The following is a 10201-nucleotide window of genomic DNA, read 5'->3' on the forward strand; positions in this document are numbered from 1 at the left end:
TTTTAATTTTTTAATTTAAGCGATAGCGCTGTTACTAAACTGGGCCCTGTGAGCGGTAGGAAGGCTGTGGGCTCCCTGAGGCCAGCTGAGGGTCATTGCTGGGAGGAAGATGAGGGTGGTGGCAGAAGACAGCCCCTTGGGGATGGGGCCATGCCAGGCTGTGGGCAGGTCCCCCGGGGCTCCCTTGTCCATTCCCCGAGTGTCCTGCCTGTACCCCCAGGCAGGGAGCATCCCAGGGATGTCAGGAGCACGCCCACCTTGCCCTTCCCTGGGCTTCGGCCCCAGGAGCAGGATGTGGGGGGGAGGTGATGCCGTCCCCCTGGGCTCCTTGCCCCTCTGGGGGGACAGGGATTACTCACGACCTGCTGCAATCGGCCTCCCCCCTCATCGCCTCCAGCTGCCGTGCTGCTGCCCCAACCCCTCCTCGCTGCCCTGGGCTGCTCGTCCCCCTGCCCCACGTCCCCCTGGGCCCCCGCGCCTGGGCCGAATCCTGCCCCGCTGCCTAGTCCTGCTGCTCTGCTGCGCTGGGGCGGCGATTTGAGGGGCTGGTGCCAGTGCAGGGGGTACCCAGCAATGCCAGCAGCCCCCACGGGGAGCGGGGGGCCGGCTCCTGCTCCCTCCCTGCCCCAGCTGTCCCCGGAGGTGGCTCGGTCCCACATAGCCTCTTGGGGTGGCTGCGCTGGCTCCCCACGTGCCAAAAGGCATCGCCTGTGCCCAGCTGGGGGCTGTTGGCTCTGCCCTGGCCGAGGACATTGCGCAGGGATGCTGGGGAGGGGGACACACATGGAGACACCTTTCCCCAGGGGCACGGGCCGTGAGAGCCCCTGTGCACCCACAGCGTTGCCCGCCAGAGCCAGGGGATGCTCCAGGACGTGCCCTGCACCCTGTGCCCTGCTCCCCACGCCGGCCCCTAGCTCTGCTGCCCTGGCTGGGGGGGACAGGGGCAGTGGGGCAGGGGTGGTAGGGCTGGGGGGGGCATGGTTGGGTCATTGTCTGCAGGTGGGGAGAGGGCAAGAGGAAATTTTGGGGGGGGTCAGGAAGGCTTTGCCCATCAGTGCTGTGTGATGAGTTGCTGGGTCTCTGCAGGCACAGCCTGGGGGCCTGGCCAGGTTGGTTGGGGCCAGTTTTTGGGGGACTTACCTGGGCTGGGGGGGACGCGCTGGCATGGGGAGGGTGGGTGCATAGTGGGGTCAGGTCAGCGGCACAGTGGGGAGGCAGCTGCCTGTCCCCAGCTCAGGGCTGGGGGAGAGGGTGGCGGTGGCCCAGGGGTGGGGGGCTGCAGGGCCCCTCTCGCTGCCCCTTCCCCTGCTCGGCTCTGGGGTGGTGAGGCTGGGGGTTTCTCTTCTGTTCTCGTTTTTGCAGAATTGCACAAAGAGGTTTCCTTTTTTTTTTTTTAATTTAATGAATTGTAAAGTGTTGTCACCCCCCACCCCCCTTTTGTTTTTTTTAAGAGGTATTTTGGCTCAGATTTGACCTCTGTTGGGAAATGATTCTTGTAACTGTACAATTTTTCTGCCTCCTAATAATAATAAATTAACAATTTTGCGTTGGGGGTGTGGTTGCAGTCGTTGCTTCCTCGCCGTCGCTGCCACCCCTCCCTCCTCGGTGCTGTGCCCGCACCTTGGATCATAGGGCGGGGGTCCCTGTTCCTTAGGCAGCACTGGACACCGGCGTGGTCATGCTCACCCAAGAGGTGCTAGAGCTAACTCTGATGGCTCTGGATGCCTCATTTTCTTGGCCTGGGTGTGAAAATGAGCTTGGAGACCTCTGGCTGTTGCCATCACTGCTGCTGGACCTTCCTCTGCCCCTACGTTGTGTCCCAGGACTGCCGCAGGGCCCTGCTTCGATGCTGGGTTCGGAGGAGGGTTGCTGCAGGGCTCCTGCTCCCTCTCCCTGCCCCCTTGCCCGCACCAGCCCCCTCCTGGGGGCTGTGGCCATTGCTGGCGGGGGCACTGCTGCCTCCTGTCCTCTGGGGGCTGGCCCCCTGCATTGACCCCCCAGGGTTGTGCTTCATGCCTTACGGCAGCCTGCCTGGGCACTGGGGCTGGGACCAGGGCTGGGGTTCAGCCCAGCCCATGGGGTGCTCTGCCTGCTATGGGGCCATGCGTTGCCTGCAGCCCATGATGACGGTGCTGCCTGCAGTGGTGCTGCCTGCACCTTCCCTGCCCCCCGCCCGGCTCTCCTCCTCCCCACGCATCCAGCTCTGTGGGGCTGCAGTAACAAGCCCGGCTTTGTTCGCCCTTGGCCCGGGCTCAGGACGGAGCGGCATGGACCAAGCGCATGAGAGCTGCCCCCACTCCCTTCTTCCCACCACCTCCGAACCCCCACAGGGACCCCACTCGTCCACGGGGATGCGAGGGGGTGAGGGCACAGTGGGCAGCCTGGGCTCTGCTCCCCCCCCTTCGATCCCCACACCAGGATGAGACCCCTCTTCTCCCCAGCTGCTCCCAAACTGTGGGGCCCAGCACTGGCGGGGGGGGGGGGGGGGGAGAGGAAAGGAAAACCCGGTTTTGTGCTCTTGGAAGAAGACTGGGGCTTTTGTTTCCCTGGAAACGGGGCTGCGAAAGCAAAGCCCGGTGGGTGTCGATGCCGCACAAAGCCCGCAGTGAGCCCCTCACATTCACCCGGCCGTAGCAACCGTCTCCCTCGCCCCGGCATTTCGCGGGCTGGGGCGGGCGCCAGAGGCAGGACAAGGAGCTTTAACAGCTCCAGTGGACGGGGCCGGCGTGGCCAGCCTGTCCTCAGCCCAATCCCACCGCCTGGGCTGCTCCCCGAAGCCCCCCGGGTGCAGGAGCCTTGGGCAGGTGGTGGATGTGGGGCTTGGAAACCTTGATGCTCTCAAACTATCATTCTGGGACAACTGTGTCCCTGCGATGGGCAGGTGGATGAAGGCCAGGAGCCCTGCACAGGTCTATTTGGATGAGACGCGCTCACCTCCTTGGCTCCCCAAGGGGTGCTGGGGGTGGTGGTCCTGCATGCCCCCCCCCACCCCCAGCACTGCACGGCAGCACCTTGGTCCTGCATGGTGCAGGTGAGGAACCGGCTAACTTGCAGACCACAGAGCACCTCAGTCCAGTGCTGGGCTGGCTGGGCTTTACTGGGACCAGTTTGAGTCCTACAAACCACCCCAAGCCCGCTGCTTTGGAGGGGACCCTCCCAGGGGCTGGTCTGGCACCAGCTCGCTCAGCATCACCCCAGAGGGAGCGGGGCAGAGGGGCCTTTCCCCATCGCCCTTAGGTGCTGCCTTACCTGGCACAGCTGCTTTCCTGCCCTCGTGCCCCCCCCCCAGCTACTCCTGCCCACCCCAGAGCCCCCAGGTTTTAGGGAAGAGCCATCCAAGCCCCAAACGCTGGCTCCCCGGGGCTCTGCTCGGCGGTGCCGGACGGCTGCATGTGCGATGTGCTCTAGGTTACTGGTTTATTGAGCTCTTACAGGGCACTGCTTGGATCTGGTGGGATATAGTCACTGGGACCTTCTCCTACTGTGGAGGGGGCTGGCAGGAGGGGATGGGACAGGACGAGGGCAGTTTGTTTGCTGTGTCCTCTGCAAGCCACCATGGAAACCCTCCATAGTTTCAGATGGGACCTTTCTGGCACAACTCCATCACCAGAGCAGCAACCCCTCTGAGCCTGGCCAGGCAGCCAGGACGGGAGGGCGCTGATGTCCTTGCTGGTCTTTGGGCAGAGGCAAGAAGGCCGCCAATGTAGCCACGGGGGCTGGGGTTTCAAGCCCCACTTGCCCAACGTGGGGTTTGAACCCCACGGTGCAGCCCCCTGAGCTGTCTCTTCTGCTTGTTCCACGTCCAGACATGGGCACTAATGGCAAAACGTTTGGTCTTGGGAGGAGGTGGTGGATTGATCTCTACAGCTCCCTGGTGGCACTTAGCAAGGCGTGCCGAGGGCCAGGAGAGGTGGAGGGGATTCCCGGGGCTTGTCGAAGAAGATGGAGGAGGACATCTCCGTTTTGAGCTTGCTGTCGGCGCTGCCCTCGCTGGAGGTGTCAGGGCTGCAGCCCTCGCAGCAGCAGCAGCAGCAGTCCATGAAGGCCTGGCCCAGGGGTCTGCAGAGGCACAGGAGCAGGATGGGCGTCACCGAGCACTTGAAGAATAGGAAGAACTGGTTGATGAGGTTGAGCAGGTCCAAGGTCTGCTTGGACATGTCGGGGGACATGTAGGCTACCACGATGTTGCAAACGTTCTCAGGGGTGGTGCAGAGCCCATAGATGATGGTCAGTCCGATGATGGTGCAGTTCAAGTGACTCTCGCACTGGCTGTGCTTGGTCCCTCGGCACTCAGTCTTCTTCTCGGTGCTGCTGATCCTCCGGGTCACCAGCTGGCAGCTCACGGTGAAGAGGATGGGCAAGCAGAAGTAGCAGCCAAAGTACCACCACATCCGAGCGTTTTGGTAGGTGAGCACCAGCGAGTAGACGGACTCGGGCAGGTTGGACGAGGGCTTCATGGTGCAATACTCTGTCACCACGCCGGACACGGGCGATGTGTCCTGCGCCAGCTGCCAGAGCAGGATCTCCGGCACCGACAGCGTCATGGAGCCCACCCAGATGACGGCCAGCTTGGCGATGATGGACTGGCACTGCTCAATGGGCCGGGCACTGGCCTGGGGGCTGGTGGCTGCGTGGAACCTGTCGATGCCCAGGGCGCAGAGGCTGAAGGTGGTGACTCCCAGCGATGACACCTGGCGAGAAGGGAGGCAGAACGAGTGGGCCTTGCTGCAGGGACATCATAGGGCGCTTGGCTTTACCAGGCTGGTGGCAAACCCCCAACTACCCAAAACCACAGCCCAAGACCCTTCCTCCAAGGTTTTAGAGGGGTCACAGCCTGTGGCTGCATCCCAGGGTTGGAGACACTTTTCTGTGACTCCTGGATAAAATCCTGGCAGTGGATAAAAATGTCCCTTGACCCATTTGTCCCTGCCCAGCTCCCTTTTCCGCAGAAGGGAGAGGCTTTGCTGGGTGTCTGTCTGTCCAGCCAGCCAGGGTGGGAATAGCAGGATTGTCCCTCAGGCTCTTCCTCTATTCTGGATGGCTCTTGGAGACAAAAAGCAGGGACCATCACACCCACCAGCACCCTCCCAGGGTCCCCAAGGCCCCCCAGCTGCCCCAGGCTGGCTTGTCCCTGCCCTGCTCTGCAGCGCTGCTGCCTGCTTCCTGGACAGGACAAACGAGCTGAAGGTGCCGTTGTCACAAATCAGCTTGGGGCAATTTCCGCTGCATTGAGAATGGCAGGAAAAACATCCCGTTTGCCAAAGGGAAGAGGTCAAAGGAGGCAGAGGAATCACGGTGGCTCTGGGAGGGCTGGCAAGGCACTGAGGGTCACAGTCAGCATTCACGGTCTCAGCCCCAGAGCTGCAGCTTTGCTCGGAGCCAAGTCCCGCAGCCCTCGGCCAGGAAAATGGCAGAGTCACGTGCTGGTGCTCCCCAGCCCCGTGGCTGTTCCTGGCCTCACGAAGCCATCAAATGTCATCCTGTACTGAAGGACCTTCCCAGCACTCAGGAAACCTCCCAGGGCTCTGCATGATGCCTGGGCAGCAGCCCTAAACAGGTCTGGCACTGCCCCTCCCGCCCCCCCCAGCCTTTTCCAGTGGTCCTGGGTTGGCCCCTTCAGTGTTGCAGAGCACAGGAGCTCGTGACAGCGCTGATGCCAAGCACCCAGCATCCCTGTTCAGTTATGCACAGCAGCATCCCCCCAGAAACAACATCAGGGCCCTAGCCCAGCATCACCATCCTGCACCCAGCCCCACCGCCCAATTGGGCTCTTCTGCCCAATGCCCAGAGCCACCCTGACCATCCAGCACCGTTGCTCTGCGCCACAACCAGCACCCAGTGCACTTGCCCAGCTCCCTGGCTGGCACCTGCAGCCCTCCCAGCGCTGCTGTCCTGCTGCCTCGCCTCTCCCCCTACACCCACCCACAGGCTCTTCTGTCTCTCCTGGTCCCCTTGGTGTCCCCTAGCATGTAATTCAGACATGGCAAAGCATCCTTCCCCAGTGCCATGGCAGGGATGCAGCTTGGTGCCACTGGTCACCCCAGGCACATCCCTGCACACCGCCTGTCACCAGGAGCCCATGTAGTCAGCTCTGCTCCGAAAACCTGGCTTTGTGCCCCCTCCCAGAGCATCTGAGTAGCCACAAAGCGGAGGACAGAAGATTTGCTCCTTAGAGAGTTCATCCAGCAGCCTGAAATGCTTGCACAGTCCCATACAGAAAGGCTGGACATTAACTGCTGGGCTGCAGACTGATTCCCCTCTCATGGCTGACTCTTTGCTGGGGATTTAGCTCTGGCCTGGCCGTGCCCTCCCACCAGGCTGAAGGGTCCCTGCTGCTGGGTCCCAGGTGAACAGAGAAGCCCTAAAGCCCCTTTCTGCCCTTGCTCTGGGGCCCAGAGGCAAGAGAGCAGGGCAGGACTGGCAGCTGGGGTGGCGGAGCGGGAGTAGCCTCCTGGGTGGACCACACCAGGACCATGCCTCCCCAGGGCTGTGCCATGCCCATCCTTCAGCAGCCCCAACATCCCATCGTCCTTCCTGCCTCCTTTGGGTCCCGAGCTGTCCCAGGGGTACCCTGCTGCTGCTGAATCACTGCACCTGGAGGTGCCACTCCCAGGGATCCCCCACAGGGACATGGCCAGGGAGCCCATGGGCAGCTCAGAGACAGGCCATGGCAGACCCTCCTCAGGAAGGGGTCTGGTTTGGGGACATCACCCTTTCCTCCCCATCCTCAGCCGGGGCACTGAGCCTGCCTGCCTGGGCAAACACAGGTCTGTATTCCTGCCCCTCTTCAAGTCCTCCTTCTGCCTGGCTGCGACATCAGGGGCCTGCGGTGGAGGATAGGGATGGGGCAAACAGTTCATTTAGTAAGAGGCTGGGGTGGGAGACCTCCAGAAATGAGCAGCTCCTGCTTGCTGAGCACGGGAGAGTGCAGAGAGGCGGGGGATGCCCATCTCCTCTAGCAAACACCACTTCATCGTGCTGGGCTGTAACTTGCAGGTTTAGGGCTGTGCCTGGCAGGGTACCCAGGGTGCAGGTCCATCACCCCAGGCCTGCGCCCAAAGGACCCAGTGGCATCACTGGGGTCCCCTGCTGGGGCTGTGCACAGCCAAGCCGTCTGTGAACATCCAGGGACCCCCGTGCCTCTGCAGACCCTGCGCAAAGGCACTGACACCTGGGAGCTGACTGTCACGGTGCTAGTGGGGGACAGAGCAGCAAGACAGAGTGGGACCACTGGTGGCAACGGCGGCTTCAGACCTGCTCACCTCACAGCCCTGGCAGTGGGGCCTGTGCCAGCCCATCCAGGCCCACGTCTACCCCCCAGCCCATGCTGGAGTCAACCCAACCTGCAGCTGCTGTCGGGTGAAGCAGGAGAGGATAGTCCAGCCACCCAGGGAGCAGGATGCAGCCAAGTCCTGCACCCAAGAACCCTGCAGGTCCCAGCAGAAGCTGGACAGGGAGAGGGATGTTGGGGAGGGGATTGTGATGGGACACGTCAATGCCTTGGGGCCATTTCTTTGCCTGTAATGACTGAGCTCCCTACAGCCACAAGCTTTCCCCATCTGAGTGCCGAGGCCTGCTCTCTGTCCCCTCCAGCTGTTATTTCTCTGAGCAGGCTTAAGTCCCAGTGATGGGCACAGACAGGTCTGGCAACGGCAGATGGCCAGGTCCCAACTCAGCATGATGACAGCCCTGGGAGGGGCAGGGCTGGCCTGGGCATGGGTGCTGAGGGGTGTCAGTGGTCCCACACAACCTGATCAGGTTTGGGGAGAGTGAGGGCAGCAGCCCCCGGGCGCTCAAGCACAAGGCATGCCCTCAGCTTGCGGCTGGTTTTCATATGTTGTGTCAGGGGCACTGACCATGGGAGTAGGCGCTCGGTGGGACGGGCAGGTTTTGAACCCCATCTGGCCTGACCAAGCCTGAGAGGGTCTTCAGGGACCTGACACTGTCTCTGATCCCTTCCAACCTTGTGTTTGCACCCTTCTTCGATAAACCGGGCTTTGGAGTCCCAGACAACACGCACAGGGGGGCTGGGTCTGTCTGTCGTACATGGGCATGGAGGGGAGCAGCCTGATCCCAGCCATCCCTGGAGGATGGGAGATGCCCCACAGCGTGGGTTTGTTTTCAATGCAAGAGCAGAACCATGCCAAACCATGCCATCTATCTCAGGCGTTTTTACTCATTCTGCCTTCCCCTGTCACCACAGTCCCTGCAGCCTTCTCAGTGAGTCCCCAGCTCACCCTGAACGTGGCCAATCCATTACGTGTGAGACTTGAGGACAAGCAAAGATCTCGGGTTCTCAAACATAATCCCTGGGCTCTCCCACCCCAGTGCTGCTCAGCGCTGCCCCACCTGCAGCCCCATGCCCTGGGGCCGTCCTCAGCAGCCCACCATGGCCAGTGCTGGGCCTTCATTGTGGGGCTGAGCCCACAGGCTGGGGGGTGTTGGGCTGGGACAGGGACAGACAGATGGAGGGACCCCACGGACAGAAGTCCCCATGCTGGCTGGACAAAGGAGGGTTTCATGGGCTTTTCCCAGCCCTGGCAGAGTTGTGGCTGGCTGCAGAGCCTGAGGAATGGCTCAGGGCAGAGGCAAAGGGAAGGTCAATATTGGACCTTCCCTCGGCTCCTTGCTGTGCCCCATGATGGGGGTCTCTGGGGCACACAGCCCTTGCGCCAGGCCACGGGCAGCATGGACTGCCTCCAAAACAGGAGAGCAGAGAGGAGATGAGTCCTTGAGCCCTCTAGGGCCCTGTGCAGCCCCTTACCTCCATGAAGGGTACGATGCGACAGGACATGTCCCCCAGCAGCCTCTTCTTGGTGATCTCATTGAAGATGACCACAGGCAGGCAGAAGAAGAGGATGAGGAAGTCCCAGAAAGCCAGGCTGGCCAGGATGGAGTTCCAGGCACTCTTCATGTAGTAGTTGTGCCACACGATGCACATCACGGAGAGGTTTCCGATGATGCCCACTGCGAAGACGATGAGGGACAGGAACATCACGGCATAGGCGCTGTAGGAGTTCTCCGTCACTGGGTACAAGGGGTTCTGGATTTGCAACCGTTTGTCAGACACGGTGGTGAGGTTGGCTCGGGGCGCTGCTCCCTCCCCGTCCGTGGGGAGCCCTTGTTGCTGCTCAGATGGGTCCGTGCTGGATGGCAGCAGGGCCTTGGTTGGGTGCAGGCTGGCCGAGTTGAGGGGCCGTGGGAACTCCACCCGCACCCCCGGCACGTACTGCTGTACCGACTTGGAGTCCTCCTCCGTCCCCCGGCGCAGCCTCTCCTTCATCACCTGGACCTCTGGACTGTCCCAGGAAATCGTTGGCAGAGTCCTACCTCCATCTGCACCCTGTGCATGGTGGGTGCTGCCTTCCCCAGGCTGCCCAGCCCTACCTTGCATCGCCGCAGCCCCCAGCGCCAGCAGCATCAGCAGCAGGAGGACAAGTGACAGCGGAGAAGGCATGGTCCCCTCCGCACCCTCCGGAGAAAGCGTGTGGCGGGAAACAGAGCAGCCCCGAGCGCAGGGACCCCGGGGCTGCGGGCAGCGAGGGAGCGGTCTGGAGGAGGAGCTGGTCTGTCCAGCTCCGGCCGCTGCTCTGGGCTTTCTGGAGAGCTCTGGGCAGAATAAAAGCCGCGCTGGGGAGCGGCAGAGCCAGGCCCTCTGCTGGTCACCCACCCGCTCCCGGAGAGGCTGCCAAGCTCTGCGGAGATGTGCCAGCGCCCAGGCTGGGCAGCTCGGCATCCCTCAACATCCCCGCAACATCTCCCCAGCATCCCCCCAGAACAAGCCAGACGAAGGACGCCCACGGCTTGGCACTGGGGATGGGCTGCTGAGCTCAGCTCTTTCCACTCGAGATCTCGCACCCCCTGCCCCTGAGCAGGCGGCACTAAGGATGCCCGAGATCTGGCACTGGGCACTGCGTGGCACGTCCCCTGCACACTCAGCCTGGACTCAGGACTCCCTCAAACAGCCAGACCACCTCCCTGGGGCTGGAGGAGTGACGGGGCTGCCCTCGCGAAAGGAAGGACTGGCTGGCCTCAGGCAATGCTCCTTGTCACATCAGGGTGTCAGATCTGGCCTAGTTCACCCAGTTTGTTGCTGCTTTTCCTAGTGACTTTCCCCCTGGGACAGGGGTTTGACCAGAACTGAGGTCCCTGATCCCCTGTACCTATGACTTCTCCCCATACTCGTCATCTCTCCCCGACA

General features: G+C 62.2%; 1 protein-coding gene across 1 annotated transcript; it reads right to left on the minus strand.

Moving 5' to 3' along the window:
* Positions 1–3403: 3403 nt before the first annotated feature.
* GPR37L1 (G protein-coupled receptor 37 like 1) lies at positions 3404–9562 on the minus strand. The gene is made up of 2 exons (XM_076357873.1): positions 8765–9562; positions 3404–4691 (listed from the first exon to the last, which is right to left on the minus strand). The coding sequence occupies exons 1-2, from the start codon at positions 9455–9457 to the stop codon at positions 3882–3884; spliced, it is 1503 nt and encodes a 500-aa protein (XP_076213988.1). The 5' UTR covers positions 9458–9562; the 3' UTR covers positions 3404–3881.
* Positions 9563–10201: the final 639 nt, after the last annotated feature.

The sequence above is a fragment of the Aptenodytes patagonicus genome, chromosome 22 (genome assembly GCF_965638725.1).
Source record: "Aptenodytes patagonicus chromosome 22, bAptPat1.pri.cur, whole genome shotgun sequence".
Classification (NCBI taxonomy): domain Eukaryota; kingdom Metazoa; phylum Chordata; class Aves; order Sphenisciformes; family Spheniscidae; genus Aptenodytes; species Aptenodytes patagonicus.

Bases quoted from the DNA above. Each gene is read 5' to 3' on its own strand.
- GPR37L1 (XM_076357873.1), bottom strand. From the start codon at position 9,457: ATGCCTTCTCCGCTGTCACTTGTCCTCCTGCTGCTGATGCTGCTGGCG. The intron at 4,692-8,764 runs GTAAGGGGCTGC...CCTTCTCGCCAG, and splicing joins GCATCGTACCCTTCATGGAG to GTGTCATCGCTGGGAGTCAC.